The sequence below is a fragment of the Engraulis encrasicolus genome, chromosome 24 (genome assembly GCF_034702125.1).
Source record: "Engraulis encrasicolus isolate BLACKSEA-1 chromosome 24, IST_EnEncr_1.0, whole genome shotgun sequence".
Lineage (NCBI taxonomy): Eukaryota > Metazoa > Chordata > Actinopteri > Clupeiformes > Engraulidae > Engraulis > Engraulis encrasicolus.
In genome coordinates this window covers 13,869,672-13,889,007 of record NC_085880.1, presented here as the reverse complement: position 1 = coordinate 13,889,007, position 19,336 = coordinate 13,869,672, and the positions used below count along the sequence as shown (strand labels likewise).

At 43.4% G+C, this 19,336-nt stretch overlaps 2 protein-coding genes across 3 annotated transcripts; both read left to right on the top strand.

The window, feature by feature from the left end:
- The first annotated feature begins 2,887 nt into the window (after window positions 1-2,887).
- LOC134440733 (complement C1q-like protein 4) lies at window positions 2,888-4,979 on the top strand. The gene is made up of 3 exons (XM_063190835.1): window positions 2,888-3,190; window positions 3,368-3,541; window positions 4,105-4,979. The coding sequence occupies exons 1-3, from the start codon at window positions 2,989-2,991 to the stop codon at window positions 4,380-4,382; spliced, it is 654 nt and encodes a 217-aa protein (XP_063046905.1). The 5' UTR covers window positions 2,888-2,988; the 3' UTR covers window positions 4,383-4,979.
- A 308-nt stretch (window positions 4,980-5,287) lies between these two features.
- On the top strand, window positions 5,288-15,596 carry LOC134441575 (oocyte zinc finger protein XlCOF6-like). 2 transcript variants are annotated; one of them, XM_063191949.1, is made up of 10 exons: window positions 5,288-5,846; window positions 6,064-6,283; window positions 7,009-7,250; window positions 8,255-8,553; window positions 9,764-10,054; window positions 10,589-10,670; window positions 11,719-11,863; window positions 12,585-12,739; window positions 13,286-13,579; window positions 15,153-15,596. In XM_063191949.1, the coding sequence occupies exons 1-10, from the start codon at window positions 5,655-5,657 to the stop codon at window positions 15,411-15,413; spliced, it is 2,181 nt and encodes a 726-aa protein (XP_063048019.1). In that variant the 5' UTR covers window positions 5,288-5,654; the 3' UTR covers window positions 15,414-15,596. The 2 variants fall into 2 exon arrangements, with proteins under 2 accessions (XP_063048019.1, XP_063048020.1); XM_063191950.1 differs by having other exon boundaries at window positions 5,753-6,283.
- Window positions 15,597-19,336: the final 3,740 nt, after the last annotated feature.

The window sequence follows — 19,336 nt, the reverse complement described above, 5'->3', positions numbered from 1 at the left end:
GTCATATCAACACATCTATAATGGAAAGGCTTTCATGATGATTTGATAAATTATAAAAACTCTAGACAAAACAGCACACGATAAATGAATGTAATGAAAATGTATCTAAGTCCTTTTGTAGAGTATCAATTCCCTCTTTTATTGCCAGTCCCAAAATTGAGAAAATATGCAGTAATGAATGAATGACTGTCATGTCGAAACAGAGAAACATTAATCCCTCTAGTCTAGAAACATTAATTAGTAGATATGTTGCATGCCAGCATAAAATACAAATAGGCCTACTGATGCAAACACTATATATTTTATCAAATGTATGGGAATATTTTTGATGATTTGAAATATATTGACCTGTTTTCAACAGCGCTAAAAAAATGTATGTCACACATGTCCATGGAAAAGTGTGGGTCCCAGGACTATTCCAGTTAAGAACCACTGGTATAGTCTACTAGGTGCACTGAGCAGGACTACTCCAGTTAAGAACCACAGGTAGGCCTATTCTACTAGGTGCACTTAGTGCACTGGACCGGGCCTCTACCTATCTCTACATTCGATGCATTGCCCTGCCCAGAGCTGAGATCAGCGTGTCCCGGTTGTTAAGGACGTTGTATTCTGAGAGGTCCATCAGCTTCTGGAAGTCTTCGGGATCGTAGGCCAGGTTTGTGGTGAAGTACCTGTCAAAGTCCATGTCACCAAGGGTCATTTCATCCTCTCCTCTTTTGACACCTTCAAATAATGAGGAGTCAACAAAGACAATTATTTAGCATTACATGTCTGCCAAAAGAGAGAGCTAAACTTTGATAAGAAATCAAAGACACTTCAAAGACATGTCGCACAAACGTCCAGCATGGAGGGCGCCTTCTGGACTTTTCTCTGTCTATGTTTTGAACCAAATCATCTTCCATTCCAACATTCTCTCAACATGCAATAGCTTTGTCCTACTTAGTAAGGTTTTAAACCACTAAAAACGTACACTTCATTCTCAAAAGTTAGCCTACCTTGTTATGAAAGTCGACCTTAAACAAAGCTTACTGTGTAAAGTGATGAGAAATGGGACTGGGAATAGGTCTGGACTGTGCAGGAAAACCGTTGTTACACTCAGTCCACTTCTGGTCATTACATCCACATTCTCTGGCCACCTGCTCATCACCATGTGAGGATTGTCTGTGTTCTTTCCACTAATCTAAATACTATCCTCGACCTGTGCGTGTGGTCTTGCAACATTGACGATAACATCTCGTAAAATAGGCCTAGAAATTCATAGGTCATTTCTCATTTTGTAATTGGGCTGTTGAGTGAGAAAAAGCCACCCAAAAGTTGTTGTGACTGGGCTGACGTCAGGGAAACTTTATTGTTTTCTCCACTGAGGTGGTACGTCAACCAACCATGAGGCCACAAGCAAAGGTTGAAGACAATAGACAGGACAATGGACTGTACCCACATCCAGTGTAATGGAGGATGTGGAATGATGTATGGAAAAGAAGTGGAGACTGTAGCAAATATCAAAGTGCAAATTGTATCAGAATAAAACTGCAATTTATCAAACCCATAGGCCTATACAACTTCGAAGTCCTCTTTTCTGTCCTCAAAACAACTTCTTCATTACATGTCCTCTAAAAATACCTCACGATATTAACCTAGCCTAGAGACTATATCACAGCTGATATGAAAATGAATGTTAAATTACCAGACATAAAGTTATGAATGGATTTTGATAGAATTATATGGAGTTGTTGGAAATGACAAAAGAAACAAGTGGATTTTTTTTAAAGATTCTTCCCCATTGCGGGATAGGGCAAATTTTCACTTTCCTTGGTGGAGTTTTGCAGTGTTTGAGTTTTTATGTATCTCTTGAGGTACTTTGCCTAATCTGGGACATTACATAGCTTCAAATGTCTCTTGCTTGCTATAACATGACTAGCTCACTACACTTTTCTTCACTGCTTTTAAGCCTCATTTTATGCCTCACACATGCAAGGGGGGAGCCCTAAACGGCGCCACAAGGGAGCAGTGAGGGAGAGAACTGGTTAAGTAGCCTACTCGAAAGTCAAGTCAAGTCAATCGAGCTCAACCGTGCAAACACTGCCGTCTGACTGAGACCAAAGTTCAGCAAATATTTTGAAAACCAGTTTATTTTTTTTGTCCAAGTCATCAGATTTTCCAAATCATGAAAACAACTGATATCCATTATTCATTTGATGCTGTTTTCTGTTGATGAGAAATTGTATTAACACCAATTCTGCAAATATTCTGATTTCTTCAAGGCAATGCCTTTATTGGGTTTCTATCATTCAGAATCTTAAAGAAGGCAAATAAATTAAAGTTTTACTGTCACACACAGGATGGAAACCCAACACTTGCAACTGACCAAATCATTATTGCATTTCATAGGTGCATGTAAACACGTAAAAAATGATTAACTATAGATAAACGATTATTCCAGTATCTGATTATTGTTATGATTGTGACAGCCAATTGTGTGACCTGCCAGGATAAAGCTCTCTAGCCTACTGCTCATTTACCACAATAACACTAGAATAGTTTAGCTGTTTGGTGGCAACATACTGCAGAATAATCATGGCATGTGTAACTGAGGTGGTTCCGCGCAGTCCGTCCCCCTCGGGATCTGAAAACAGACTTTCCCAAACACAGCTGCATATAGGTCATGGCAGCTGGCCAAAACAAATAATCAAGAAGGTCCAAGAGGTTGTGGGAGTGAGGATCACGTGATGACACTTGTGACAGTGACAAGTGGCTCTCTGCCAGTTGCCTTTTTAGTTTAGTTTATTTAGTGTAGTTTGAACAGGTGGGTCCAAGCACAGGGTCCAAGCGCAAAAAGATGTATTGTGCCAAATTATAGCTAATGCAGCCTACAAAAGGCCTCCTCTGACCCAAGGTGCAGACAGAGCACCACGTCCTCACAGAGTGCAGATTTAACACTGGACAACAGCCTGTAGCCAGATCAGAGGGACAAGTGTGTGTGTGTGTGTGATGATGATGATGATGACGATGATTAAGACTCCTGGAGCCGTGATGATGGTGCTGTGGCTGGGTCTGCTGCTGGTGACTGTAGCAAATGCTGATGACATGATTAGATCTCAAATGCAGGACTTTGAGTCCCGATTGCAAGCTAGCGAGAAGAAGACAAGAGATCTTGAGAATGAAGTCCAAATGTTAAAGAACAGCAGTGAAGGTAAAGAATCTCAACATCTATGCTAGTATTTCCCTCAACTCATTTCTGGAGGTTTCATTTGTTTCTTTTGATTCATACAGTTACATGTCCCGCTTGAACGTCACTTTATCCTGTGCGTGCATGCGTGTGCGTGCGTGCGCGTGTGTGTGTATGCGTGTGTGTCGCAAACTGAGACAGAGAGTCAAAGAGCCTTCCTGGAACTGAAGAGGGAGAAAGAACAGAGCAGGGTGTCTTTCTCTGCAGCATTGTGGGCAGAGGGGGATGGAAACATCGGGCCATCCCAGGGCACAGCTCCTCTGGCGTTCAGACACGTCATCACCAATATTGGCAATGCCTATAATGCAGACACAGGTAACCACATAAGGAGTTGATATATATGAAGATATGTTACTCATATATATATATATACTGTACTACTATACTACACATAATATATATATATATATACTGTATTTATTTGGAGGTTTCTGGGCATTTTAGGCCTATATGATATTTTATACATTATATTTTCTTATTGTAAGATTAAGTTTCAGATCACCAGCCACGAATTTCAAATGAATATATAATTTTCTTCTCAATGAGTTCAGCACTTAGATAGACACAATTAGCATAGTTTATCACTAGTTTATCACAGTTAAGTTTATTAGTGGACGGAATTAAACAGCCGTTTTGCACTCTGGGGAATTATATTAATTAATTTTAAAGAGCTTTATATATTTTACCAGAGCTTAACTACAGATAGGATAGCAATTTTTTGAAATAAGGTGGAGTGTTCTTCCTTTATTTTAAGGCAACAGACAGGTCAACTGTTAATAATTCACCAAAACATTATTTTCTTAGCCAGATTTCAAAAGTAGGCCACAGCACATCTCTTTCTTCACACTGCTCTCTCTCCACACGTGTCTGTGCCACAGGGATCTTCACAGCCCCAGTCAGAGGAGCCTACTTCTTTGTGGTGTTCATATTTGGAAATGTCGCCAAACCTACAGGCGTCTCTCTGCAGAAAAATGGCGAGCACGTTGTCATTGCATACGCGTATCAGCCCCAGTACGATGTGAAACCTTCCAATGGAGTCTCTCTTCTGCTGGAGGAGGGAGATCGGGTGCATGTCAAGCGGTGGGATCAGACATGGATACATGATAGCAAGGACCACCACTCCACATTCTCTGGTCACCTGCTCTTCCCCATGTGAGGACAGTAATTGTCAGGGCTGGACTGGGGGAGAAATATAGGGCCAGCCACTTTTGGGTAAAGGGGCCCCTGCACGAGGGTGCAGGGCCCACCGGGAAATGTCCGGTATGGCCAGTCCAGCCTCTGGCCTCATGATGGCATTGCAAGATGACAGAAGTGTAATTAAATGACGGAACTACTCAATAATGGACTGTAGCCACAGACTGTCTAGCTGTGTAATGGAGGATGTGGAGTGAAGTATGTAAAAGGTCTGTAAATGCTGCATATTGTATTAGAATAAAATCGCAATTCATCAAACTTAAGTCCTCTTTTCTGTCCTCAAAACAATCTCTTCATCTTCACATGTAGACCTCTTATAAAAGCTTCATGATTATATATTAAAGATTATATCACTGCTGACATGACAATGAGTGTTAAATTATCTGCCATACAGCACTTAGAGCAATAGAGCTTTTTCTCCTCCACCTGGCTGCTACAGCAAGCTCTACTGTACCTGCCTGTTGGCCAATGAGACAAAGGTAAGGTAAGGTGGGCAACCTTTCCGAACAGCTTTCCAACTAGGCTAAATGATGGTCAAAAGCCATCTGTGTAACAGAAGTGTGACCAGAATATGTGTGTGTGTGTGTGTGTGTGTGTGTGTGTGTGTGTGTGTGTGTGTGTGTGTGTGTGTGTGTGTGTGTGTGTGTGTGTGTGTGTGTGTGTGTGTGTGTGTGTGTGTGGGGGGGGGGGTCACCATTCTTACTTTTATTAGAAATTTGATAACATAAAAGTAGGTAAGTAAAATAAAATAATGTGTAATAAATATGCTATATTAATAAGTAAAATAAAATAATATTTAATAAATATAGGCCTAAATAAATACCAACATATATGAAATATGAAATAAAAATAAATCCAGACCATAAAGTTACACAGTGGAAATTATAGTGTTATAGCCCAACTATTAAAGAGTTCAAATTAACTCTGTTTCAGATAACATTTGGTCCCATTTAAGCAGCATGTAGGCATACTCTGTTCAACAAAATTAGGTGCAGTCTTCCTAGAGTATCTGTGGTGTAGGCTATTGTAGGCTATTGATTGTTCTACTAACTGCCAACTGTAGGTATAGCAGGCTAGTAGTGTAACAACATTGAAAACTTTTATTTTGACAATAAATCAGATTGGCGGATATTGAATAGACATTCCACTGTCGCGCGCTTCACAGTGTATACTCCACTGTTTACAAAACTCAACTACTAGAGTCTGGTCGGAGCAGAGGGGAAAAAATCAAGAAATGTCAGAACATGACGTTTTTCGTCAAGAGTTAGCTGCAGTGATACGCGTGTTTGTTGAAACAGCTATTGCAGAAATAAGCAAGTTAATTGACGGAGGCGTCACTTTGACTTCTTATGAGGCGCTTTGTAGAGAATCCAGAAATGATACAGGTCATTCGACTGATTCGGAGCTGGGCAAGGGGAAACGCACAGTGAGTTTGACGTTTGGTTACCTTTGCTTATGTTGCTTCATCAAACAGAAGACAGTGGCATACATTGATCAGAACATGCATTTTTTTGCCAGTCAGCTGTCAACAATCAACTGAACTGTCCTTCGATCCAAGTTCAGTTTTGTTGAATGTTAACTCAAGCGATGATGCGGTAAGACTAGAGGTAATGAAGCTCTTCACATTTTGGGTCTTTCAACAGACGGTCCTGTGCTCAGTGTTCGAGAGGCTGTCAGAAGATGTCACAGACAAAATCTTGCTACTGGTGCAGAAGATGGCAAAGACAAAGTCTGCTGAAACTAAACTTGGAGATGCATCCCTGGGTTGTCAGGAAGCAGATGACAGAGTGACTGAAAAGGTCTGCTTCTCTGACTCTGTTGGCCCTCAGATGAAAGATGCTGTCAGGGAAGCAGCAACAACAGGCAAGATAACTAATAGTTCTACTCTTTTTTGATATGCCACACTTTGTAGGCTATGGTATTACAATGTATTTTCCCGTTTAGATGATTTGGCTGATGTTGGCTGGCCATTTATTATCATTTCCATTATAAACTGTTCATTCTTGCAAACATCCCATACTAGCCTATTGTGCCAAATAAAGAAGATTCATAGCCTACTCTTTGAATCACCTGTTGAGCACAAGAAAAACAGACGTTTTGAGTGACTTTTCCTAGCAAATAAGACGATCATTTTGCCTGGCAAATTGTTAGCAGCGCACCGTGATTCACAATCTGTCCATCCTGCAATTATCAAGTTTGAACTGGTTTGACTGGAAACCATTGGTTCTACAGCTTTTCTAATGGTGCGGTGCCTAGGTGTTCATTCCATTATCTTAACTGCCGTCCTCCCTTGTTCCTGTGACCTTGTGAAGACGTCATTAACAACAGAAGCTTAATTCAATAGTATACCTCGCAAAAGTGCAATTCAAAGGTCATTTTCTTACTTGCAATTGGGATGTTGAATGGGGAAAAGCCCCGCAACACTTGTTGTTGTGTCTAGGCTGACTGTGCGGAAACTTTATTGTTTCTCCTTGGAGGTCTGGCGTTAGCGTAGCTCAAGGCCTCAAGCAGTGGCCGAGGATGGGAGTTAGGATAATGGAGAATACTACTTTTTTTTGCTATAATTGTTTGAACCTTCACTGCCATAGAGGGTTCTACCACCACCACCACTACAGTGACCGAGACTGCCCCTTCGGAGATCCTCAGAAGGAGCCACAGGAGGCCGAGAGGGGTCCGCAGAGGAGCCCAGAAGCCTGAAAACACAGAACCAGCACCAGGCCTCGCCGGCAGAGGAGCCCAGATGCCTGATGGCACAGAACCAGCACCTGGCCTCACCTGTGGCCGCTGTGGGAAGGTGTTCAGCAAGCAGAGCAACCTGAAGGCTCACCAGGTGTGTACATTACATTACACTTAGCTGACACTTTCAGGGTATTGGTTACAGTCCCTGGAGCAAGGTGGAGTTATTTGCCTTGCTCAGGGACACTTCAACCATGGGGTGAGATTGTAGAAGGGTGGGATTCCAACCTGCAACCCGCATCTCTTTAACCACTAGGCCAGTGTCTCTCAACCTTTTTTTAGAGGAGGCACCCTTTCAATTCATATAAAATGTCAAGGCACAAACCAACAAGCGGTAACATGGCATCACATCCGATATCACACAAGCTTAGAAAAGTAACACATTTGGTCACACGACCTATGTTCGAAGTTGCAGCTTACTGGGGTGACCTAAATTTACTTTATTGTGCGTAAATGGCAGATGAAAGATTCCACTGACTAGCATTAACTTATCAGTTTAGACAAATATGTATTATTACATAATTTATTTATCAGCCACTTTTCCGCGGCACATCTGAGGGATTTACACATTTCTTCATTGAAAATTATTCATTTGAAATTTAAAAAATGGAATAAAACCCTTAATGAAATTATGAATTCAAATGAATCTGTTTCTATATTAAAACATTTCAATTTCAGCTGACATGGGTATGAATTCTACTGTAGAAGGTGTAGCAACACAGAAACATTAGTTGGGTGTTTGCTCGAAGTAAATGTCAAACACTAAGCTGCAGTGTGCTCCAGCCTCTGTGAATTCCATGTTTGCGCTCCACCAGGTAGCCCACAAAGGTACAAAGGCGTCCACCTGCTGACATTTTTAACTGCAAAACTTACTGTACTTTGGTCATACTTGTAAATATTACTTCATTATATAGTAAACATTCATGAAAAGATCAATCAGTTTCAATTGGCAGCATAATTGCAATACCTTTTCTGACCACCATCCTACACAGTGCACCTTTTAACCATTAAATAAAATTACGAATTAATCTTTTTCTATATTTAATCATTTCAATTCCAACTCACGTAGGCATGAATGCCATGTTTGTCACCCACCAGGTGGTCCACACAGGTGAGAAGGCGTTCAGGTGTAGGCAGTGCGGTCGACGCTTCACGGCCAGGTGCAGCCTGAACGTCCACCTGCTGACCGTCCACAAGGGGGAGCGACGCTACAGCTGCACCTACTGCGGCAAGGTGTTCGGCACGCAGTCGCACCTGAGGGGCCACCAGGTAGCGCTGCTGGGCAGGGAGACCAAGGCGGCGGCGCCCACCTGTGCCCCGTGTGGACTCAACTTCCCGGCCAGGTGCGCCCTCAAGCAGCACTGGGCGACGGCTCACCGAGGCGAGAGGCAGTTCAGGTGAAGTATCTACCTCATTACGCCACCCACTAACCCAGCCTATTACAATGTTCGTCATGATCCATACTATAGATATGAACACTAGATGCTGTGTTCATCATTTTGGTTTGGCCCAAACCTGGGAGCCAACGTCTTAGCCCTGTATAATGATATTTCTCATAAATGCCACTATCAGGGTAATGTGTGTATTGCCTGGTCACCGATAGACGGCAGCAATATGCCGGCTTAAGATGGCACCAATCTGACTTCTATACTTTTGCCAATGGTCAACGCGCTACCTAGTGTTCGCGACTATGCAGAACCTCCCGCTGCATTTCCGGTCTACTAGCAGTAGCAAATGCTACCCAAATAGTAATACCGCTGTCCCTGTAACCGTGGAACCGTGATTCAAGACCTGTGTACTTCACACTGCTCCAAGAGAAGCATGAACATCATCAAAGACACCACCCACCCACCGTTGCACCTTACATACTACACCTACATACTACACCTACATACTACACCTACATACTACACCTACATACTACACCTACATACTACACCTACATACTACACCTACATACTACACCTGCACTCTATTGCACATATCACCAGCTTGCTAGCATAATTGCTTAGGTCATTTGTTTTTGGTTTTCGGAAAACAGGAAAAAACTAAATTTTCTATAGAGGGCACCAAACACATAGCCTCGCGACGCCATCCTCTGTACTCCACCCAAAGATTTTGGCTCCGCACATCGTCTGGCAAAAGCCTCGAGCTCGGTTCTCTCAGTGTTTCGCCAATCAGCAAACAGTTGAGAGTGGTGACGTAGAACTCACCCGCGAGCTCCGTTACTGATTGATACTGGTAACTATATTCACTTTCGTTTTGTTATTTGTATGCTTTTGCGACGCTATAACGTAACAGGCATGCTAATAAAGCACAATATGGGTTTTAATTTGAGTTTGGAACTTCAATTACTTTAAATGATAGAGTAAGATCAGACCATCTCCCATCGTCCACGGAGACGGATTCCTCATGGCTTTTGCCAGACTGATTGACGGAGTCAACAGTCGGCTATTCGCCCAGGCTACCAAACACACCCCATCACCAGTGGGAGTTTTAGGAAATCTGAGGGCCTGGGGCAAAGAACAATTTTGGATAAGACCAAGTGAGCCAGTGAAGCATTCCCTTCTCGCTTTTTTTTAAAGTACCCTTTGGCTTTGACTTTAGGTGCCGGCTGTGTCCCACAGTGTTCCTCAATGCCACCGAGCTGCGGAGCCACCAGGCAGAAGGCCACAGGGCGTCCTTGTCCTTGTCCTCGGGCGGGAAGAGGCCGCACACCTGCGTTACCTGCGGGAAGACCTTCACGGCGCGCCGCAGCCTGAACGTACATGCGTTGACTGTACACGAGGGCCAGAGGGCGTTCGGCTGCGAGGTGTGCGGCAAGCGCTTCAGCCAGAAGAGCGGCCTGAAGAGCCACCAGCGGGTACACACAGGGGAGAGACCCTACTCCTGCGACAGGTGATCATTACATTACATTACATTACATTACTCTACACTGCGCTTTTTAAAAACCAAAGCAAGGTGGAGCGTTCTAGCCAAAAAAGCGGGTATATGCTGTTCGTTGCTGTATACTCTGGTGCTCTTCCTTGTCACATATACTCCTCTGCCCTGTCCAAAACGTATTACATTTATGTGTATGTACGCTGTACATACTCAGTACAATTGCTGTAGGACTCTCTATTGCAGCTGTATGACTTCTTGCTGTACTCTGTATTTGTTTGTATTGTATATTCCAGTACTCTTTATTTCCCTGTATAACCTGTATGTTGCTGTGCTCTGGACCTCACCACACTGTGCATGTTGCTGTGTATGCTCCCTTTGTGAAGAGGCATTGGATAAAAGCACTGCGTAATGCAATGTAATGATGATGCACATCTATCTATCTATCTATTGATTTGGTGTAATATAGGTAGTGTATGTAATGTAATGCAGTGTCGTGTAATGTAATGTAGTGTAATATCAATGTAATATAATGTAATGTAATGCTAACAGGTGCAGCAAGAGCTTCAGCATGAAGAGTGCTCTCAGGGTGCACCAGCGTGTACACACCGGCGAGAAGGCTTACAGCTGTGAGGTTGGTACTCCAATGGCACTTGGTGGTATTTAGGTGGGTTACAACTCATTACTAGAAGTTGTCCAGTGTCACTTGTTTCAGTCACAGCATGATGGGTTAGACCACCATAACGCTATTTACTATATAATATGTTTCCCCGTCTTGCTCTTTAATGCCTGACCTGTCTTTGTCCCTCACATAGTGATAATTAGAGCCCTAAATTAACTTTTTTCATCACCAGGCAAAATGGCTTGTAGATGTAATTTTTTACTTGCCAAACACACACACCAATTATGGGTCAAAGTGGTTAGTAAGTTGGTCTTTTGTACCAGCCAATATTTAGATTTATTTAGAGCCTTGATAATGATAGTCATTTTTGTGTATGGGTCAGTGACGCACGTTTCAGCAGTAGCACACTAGCAGTAGCACACTAGCAGTGGCTCTATTGTATGGATTTTTTTTGTTTGTTTTTAGTGGACTATCTAAGAACCGTATTCATTGCAGCATACCACCCACCAATTTCTCATTAATTTATGGGCATGACCTGACGTCTGAGCCCCCAAAAATGGCTCAATGCTTTTTTTCACCCTTATCTAGTACACATGAAAACATTGAAGGGTAACTTCTGCTAATTTCAACATGCAGTTGCTTGTCAGTACCTGAGAAGATTTTTTTTTTCTTCAGCCTTTTCAGGTTTTTTTTTTCTTCAGCCTTTTCCGAGATCCTGGTCATTGTAATGGGGGCAGGTGTATGTTTACATTCCAAAAAAAAACCCATCTTGATTTATTCCCAATAACATCCAAAAGGTCATGCAACATCAGCAGACCACTAACAAACAGTGATACCTTTTGGGATAATATTTGGAGTAGGCCTATGTTAAGAACATTTTGAATGTAAACAATATCTGCCCCCATTAGAATAGCTCAGATCTTGGAAAGGGCTGACTCGAAAAATGCAGCCTCACTGGGCACTGACAAGGGTAGTGTGAGCAATACAACAGCATATTGAAATTGGCAGAAGTTATCCTTTAAGAAATTAAGCAGACTGTGACTCTGCCTTTGTCTTGAAGGTGTGTGGGAAGTGTTTCAGCCTGGGGCCCAACCTGCTGCGCCACCAGCAAACGCACACAGGGGAGAAGGCGCACCGCTGCCACCTGTGCCAGAAGAGCTTCACGCAGGCCACACACCTGAAGGCACACCTGAGGACTCACACAGGTACAAATATTGTTTCTGAGTTCCCTAAGAATTTGGCACGCCTCCCACTTTGTCTGAAAGCAAACAACCATTAGCACACCAAGGGAGGCAGGGCAATCATGCTGTTTGGAAAATGTTATCGGAAAACCTTCCTATGATCATTTTTGGGCTTAGTAAGCTTAGAATTTACTGGGAACAGGGATAAAGAGGGGAGGTTATTGAAGTTATTTAGCTTTTCCCCCATTATTATTTTCTCTTCCTGTTTAAGTAGGAAAAAAAGCCTACTGCAGCGCTATCTTTTCTTGTGACTTGGATGGACTATTGTTTAATGCAAACGGTCTAATCCCAAAATTTTAAAAATTCCCATAACTCCTGTGGGCACTGACCAACTTTAGTTTAAATGAAGGGTCACCGCTCATCTGTTGCGAAGGTGCAGGATTTAGTAGAAACTTCTAAATAAAAAGGAGAACATCTGCACCAAAAATGCAAAAAGACATTTTGGACAAGAAAAGAATTGAAGAGTGCTGACCCTCTATTAGAGGGTATGTCTGGCTGTCCGTCCGTCCGTCCGTCCGTCTGTCTGTCTGAATTCTGAAACACATTCTTTAAATCGGCTAAAAGCACGATCTTTGGCACCATTGGATGCATATTTGTCCGCCTGTCGGACTTGTTATGTAAATCTCTGGTTTAAAAAACATCCCGTTTAGGGGGCTAAATGTGCCACCACTCTGCCCTCTCTTAGGTGAGGCTGGCTTCATCTGTGATACCTGTGGGAAGAGCTATAGCCAGCTGCACGCGCTCAGGGTTCACCTGCGCATCCACAGTGGAGAGAGGCCCTACGCCTGCACCGCCTGCCCCAAGACCTTCCGTTCGGCAGACTACCTCAAACGACACCAGGTAACTTACCCCTCCCCAGGGCTGGACTGGGGCAGGAAATCGGGCGGGGCATTTTCAGTCAAGGACGGTCCACCAGGCATTGAGAGAGAGAGACAATGAAGCCTCTGAAAACATTACAGTCATCTAATAGGAGCTATTTTGACCACAACTCCCAAAATGTTTTTTTGTTGTTTTATTTATCTGACCATCTCGGAGAAGCCTGTTGTAGCAGCTTGAGGACTGGTACCATTGAAGAGGGGGTCAGGCCTTCTGAGCATTCAACGTTTGATTTTACTATTTGGATTTGTTTTGTGGGTTATTTTATGACATTTTTAATTGCTATCGTAGCCAAGTGCTTCGAATACATTGAAATCGATTCCAAGGTGTCTGACGTCCGATGAAAAAGGCTCATTCTCAATGAAAAATTATGTAATGGATAACCTGTGCCATTTTCTCTGTCACAGACTGTCTCACCCTTTACCTATCTTTCATTCTCCTTCCCTCTCTCTCTCTCTCTCTCTCTCTCTCTCTCTCTCTCCCACACCTCCCTCCTCCCCTCCTCTCCAGCGTACCCACGTGTCGGAGCGCCCCCACCCCTGCCCCGAGTGCGGTAAGCAGTTCCACACGGCGGCCGCCCTGAGAGCCCACGGCCAGGTGCACCGCGCCACCAAGCCCTTCACCTGCGAGCTGTGCGGCCAGGGCTACAGCTCCCGCAGCTACTTCAACCTGCACCGGCAGGCCCACAGCCAGGGCAAGCCCTACACCTGCCCCCAGCCACACTGCGGACGCACCTTCACCAAGCAGAGCAGCCTGGACCTGCACCGACTGGTGCACACCGGAGAACGACCACACACCTGTCAAGTAAGATGTGTGACCATAGGCGTAGCCATGGGTGGGCCTGGGTGGGCCTGGGCCCACCCACTTGACATCCAAGCCCACCCCATTCACACTTGACAGTCACCTGTTGCCTCATGGAACTATAATTAATGGCATAGCACTGAGCGATAATTAATAATTTTGTCAAAAGTCTGGTTCATCTTCTGAGATTTCCATGATTTTTCAATTTCAAAATATAATTTTTGAGCACAATATTATAATATCTATCTATACGCTTTCGGGTTGGGCCCGTCCGATTTTTTCTGGGCCCACCTGTTTTATTATTTCTGCCTACGCCCCTGCGTGTTATATTACATTACACTGCATTACATTACATTACATCATCATACGTATATTACCATGCAATGCAGCCTGGACCTGCGCACAGGGGAACGTCCACACACCTGTGAAGTAAGACGCGTCATATTGTATTACATTACACTACATTGCACGTAGTGTAGTGCAATGTAGTGTAATGTAATACAATATGACGCGTCTTACTTCACAGGTGTGTGGACGTTACCCAGTGTGCACCAGTGTAATGTAATGTAATGTATTTTAGTGTAGTGTAATTTACATTACATTACACTGGTGCACACTGGCTGGGTAACGCCAGCCAAGACATAATTACATTACACTGCATTATATTATATTACATTACACTGCAAAACATAATGTTGCTTTACACTGCATTACATTACATTACATTACATTATAATATATTACCAAGCCCCCACACCTGCCAAGATAGACATAACATACTAGTACATTTTATAACATCACATTACATTACATTACGACTGGTGCACACTGGGGGAAGCCCACACACCATGTAAGACGTCATATACATAAACACTACATTACATTTCATTATAATATAATATATCACCAAGCAGAGCAGCCTAAACCTGGCTGCACACTGGAGAACGGCCGCACACCTATCAAGTAGCCTACATTACATTACATTATAATACATTACATTGCAAGGTTGCAGCATTCAATCTGCAGTCTTGTGGTGTTGTTTGTGTTGTCAGGTGTGTGTCATGTCTGTTGTTTATGTTGCCACTTATGCTCAGCCCTTCAGCTGTGTGTCGTTTGTGTTGCCAGTTGTGTACGCAAAGATTCAGGGGTCTGTTTCCCGAAAGCGTCTTTGCTATCGTTGTTAGCAAAGTCCTTTGTACAAGCGACTCAACTCTCTCTCGACAGCGACGCTCACCACTAAATCCAAGGGAATGGTAAGACGGTCTTAAGACAGTCTTAAGACAGTCTTAAGACGGTTAGCAACGACAAGAATCGAGAAACGGATCCCAGATTGGTAGTTTGTGTTGCCAGATGTGAATGCGGAGCTTCAGCTGTCTTGCCTGTTGTTTTTGTCATAAGGTGTGTGTGTGTGTGTGTGTGTGTGTGTGTGTGTGTGTGCGCGCGCATGAGTGCATGCTTCAGTTCTGTTACTTTTGTTGCCAGTGTTTCAGCTGTCTTGTCTGTTGTTTGTGTCGTCAGATTTGTGTCTGTGTGCGTGCATGTGTATGTGCTTCATGTCTGTTATTTGTGTTGCCAGGTGTGTGCTCGGAGCTTCAGCTTGGCCCAGAACCTGCAGCGCCACATGCGCGTCCACACAGGTGAGAAGCCCTTCGCGTGCGCCACTTGCGGCAAGAGCTTCAGCCAGGCCAACAACCTCAAGGCCCACATGCAGACTCACACCGGCGAGAAGCAGTTCAGCTGCCAACGCTGCAACAAGGCCTTCTGCTCGCAGAGAAGCCTCAACCAACACAAGTGCACTGGGGAAGACACCAAGGGAGACTTGGCTTATCTCAGTTAGGCCTCCAGTCTCAACGAGTAGCAGTGTAAGATGAGATCAGTATATCTTAAAAATCCATGTTGGATGAACGTATTTATAAATGTTAGCCACCTAACAAAGTTTTATTTATTGATTTTAAAAATGAATCTCTAAACCCCTACTGTTACTGTGGTAGTGTCTAATTGGGCCAATAAATAAAGGTCTATTGACACCGCCTAGATATATGTATGGCTTTTCTTTTTTATTGCAGTGTATTTATAACCTTGATATTGTATACATAACCCTTCTTTTTTGGGTGGTCATAGGTGGTGCAGGACTGAAGCAAATCGAACCAGAGAGAACATTGTGGACATACTGTGTAGCTCTAACGGTAGAATATCATTGTAAGCGTACCACCATTCTACCACTGAACAAACCTCCAGTGCCCACTAGAGGGCGACGTTTGACCACAGGCTCTCACTGCTCCCACTGCTCCTAGCCCACAAGTGATTTTGCATTGGTGTCTTCTTGCATTTAAATAATGCCAGATAAAGTGTTCCTGGAGGAAAATTAGAATCGCCCTCGAGAATTCTGCTAAGTGCGCACTTTTGGAACTTCACTCACTTCACTACTCTCTGCCCTTGTGCTGTCGGTCCAGCTGGGGCTTTTCGGGTGGATGGATGTGAAGAGTCAGCTGAAAGTTGGTGTAAATTGTTCCTGGAGCTTATGGAAGTCAGCTGTGTAATTGGGATGCATGCAACCACCCACCACCCACCCACCCCCAATTCTCACTGCTGATTAATGTTCATATGTATAACAGCTGCATTTTCGGCTTCACTCCAGTGCCACCCTTCACTGACATATACCTTTATAAAGGCAACACTTTATTGTATCCCCATAAGGCACAGTGTTCCACCAGTGGAACACAGGGCCTTTGGTGTAATGCACTACGACTTGGTCATTGCTATTCTGCTAACATCAAGTTTATAATGAGCCATAGATCTCTTGGGTATTATTTTCATTAACCAGGAATTCCTCCCAACCCTAAATGACATGCATAATATCATTGTCACCATAGCCACCATAGTCACCATTGCCACATAGACAACTGAAAATGCATTGTGTCACTGTTATATACATTATTCTGCTTTATTGATCTTTCACAATGACAGCCCTGAAGCCCATACTTCTCATTATACAGTGTGTGTGTCAGAGAGAGAAAGACACACACACACACACACACACACACACACACACACACACACACACACACACACACACACACACACACACACACACACACACACACACACACACACACACACACACACACACACACACACACACAGCACTCCGTCTGACGCCGTGCAGCATATGGGCTTTCTTATGGCTCAGCTAATTAATGACAGGAAGGGCCAGTCATCGTCAGACGGAGATAATGATGCTACAAGCATGCGGATAAATCACTGCCATCACTCCTACCGTCATTACCATGCAATGCACAACACAAGCCATAGGTTACCCACTGCTGAAACTCCCATTACCTGGTAAAACAGAACACAACCACATCTAGCCAGCTGCTTAGATGTGTTGTTTCTCAATTCGCTTTTTTTCTCCCATATTACACAATTTCCCAAGTTCAGTATATATAATGGGGCAGGTTGTGAGTCTAGTGCTCCAAAATTACCTGAGAATATGCATTCATCCTGATGTGGTGAAATGACTACCAATAAGGTGTCGTTTACACATATCCTTCATGGTTGTTTGAAAATGGAGATCTTTTTAAAACCGTTTATGTATAAACACAACATATTTAGATGAAAAAAAGTTAAACTCCACTGTGACAAGTGCCTTTTAGATTCTTAAATTTGGAGTTTTGACATACACTGTTTGACATACATTGTTTTGACACAATCTAAAACTCGGTTTATATGTAAATGAGAGAACAAATCCAGTGCGTATTGAAAAGCATCCTTATATGTGTAAACAGTGTTGCCAGATCGGGCAGTTACCCGCCCAATTGGGCTGCTTGGGATGGCCGTCTGCGAGTAAAAATTGTCAAAAACGGGCATTGGGCAGGTATTTCTGTAGATTTGTTGCAGGTTGTTCAATGGATTGAAATGATCTTTCTGTGTACTTTGCTAGCTGGCCAGATGTAGGCTACTGTACTCGTTCCTCATGCAATGAGCAGGCATTAATTAGTGTGATGCTGAGCACGTGAACATTTTGGGACTGATATAACAATATTTTATAGCCTAGGCCTACAATGATTGTTACATGGGTATGCATCTTTACACATAATGTAGGCCTATCTGATGACATCGAACTGGAAAGTAGAGTTTTTTTTCCTGTAAGCACAAACATGTCCAAAAAGCTGCCCATTCGACTCTGGCCCATTTACACAATCATATCAAATACACAGACACAGACACACACCTTGTGTGTACTAAGGGCCCCGGTAACTCAGTCCCCTTTCACCCTTACTCTGATGCCCTTGGTATAGGGAAATATGAATAAACTAGATAGGTCCATCTAGGGCTGCACGATTATGGAAAAAAATTATAATCACGATTATTTTGGTCAAAATCATAATCACGGTTATTAATCACGATTATTGATTTTTGCAGATTTTTTTGAAAATTATAACAAGATGAAATATAACCAAGAATGAATTACATAAGGGATGAGCAAAATAAAATTAATTGTAATAATTATGTAAAGGCAATAGCATGAAACTTAAGTGGACAGATTTCTGGCCAGAAACACCAGCCTGTCAGTATGTTCTGGCTTCAAGGACGCTCTCAAAAGTAGGTCACTATTGCCACGATTAAATCACTATTAAAATCACGAGTTCGATTTCACTATTTTTTCACGATTTTGATTATTTTTCGATTAATTGTGCAACCCTAGGTCCATCTGCCGAGTTAGAGGCATCCCCTTGAAGGCTGCACGCTGTTGCACTGAGAGCAAAGCGGCTGATTTATTAATAAGCAGCATTTTAAAATCCAGCCCCATCTCCAGCCTGACTTCTTTCCCCGCTCATCTTCCCGTCTAACGGAAATGGCTCTTGAGCAAGACTGGGGAATTATTTTGAAGGGAAACTGATCCGTCTGTCTGTTTACAGGAGACATTAAGTTGAGGAATATGGTAGTGCGCTTGCACCGAGCGTGCATGCATGTGCGGTGTGAGGGAGGCCGTCGTCCGCGCGGCGGGAAGCTAATTACGGAGGAGGGGAGCTCCGCTTTGTAACGCGTCGGGCCCGAGCAGACATGCCAGCGCAGAAAACTTTTCATCTTTTCTCCCAAAGAAGATGAAAATTTAATCAAAACGAAAAGCGTGCCTCTCTCTAACAGCAGCCATATCCTCATGCAAGGGATAGAGAGCTGAAGGTGGGCTGGCAGAACATTAAGGAATGGGCCGATTACGGTCCTATTACAGACATACCGTCCTCCTGAAAAGACACTAATTTGAAAAGATGAGCAACAGTAGATTGCCTTCATTGCGTTCAGTCATAAGAGAACTCCACACATCACTGATGGCAATTCTAAAGTAAATATTGCTAACGCATTGACAAAAAGAAGTGAAGTGTTGCAACACGACTAAGTTTTTTAATTGACTGCACTCTCCCCACAATAGACATGTTAGTACACACAGGACCTTACTACGTAAGCCAATGCGGTGCCCCTGGGCAGTGCAGGCAATACCTCACTGGTGCCCTCTTTATAAACAATATACCGCTGGACTAAAGGACCAGTCCCCCAGCCCAACGGCATTGACACTGTATGAGGCTTTCGGGTGGGAGGTTTACTAACGTTCCACGCCAACTCTGCTAGTTAGCCTCTATTACACTCTCCCCCTTAAACCTCACTCCCATCCGGGTCACGGCACCACTGTTATGGAGGTCGCACAGTTCGTCCTCTTCGGTGCGCAAACCTGCGACCTTGTTAGCTACATCGGTTCGGAAA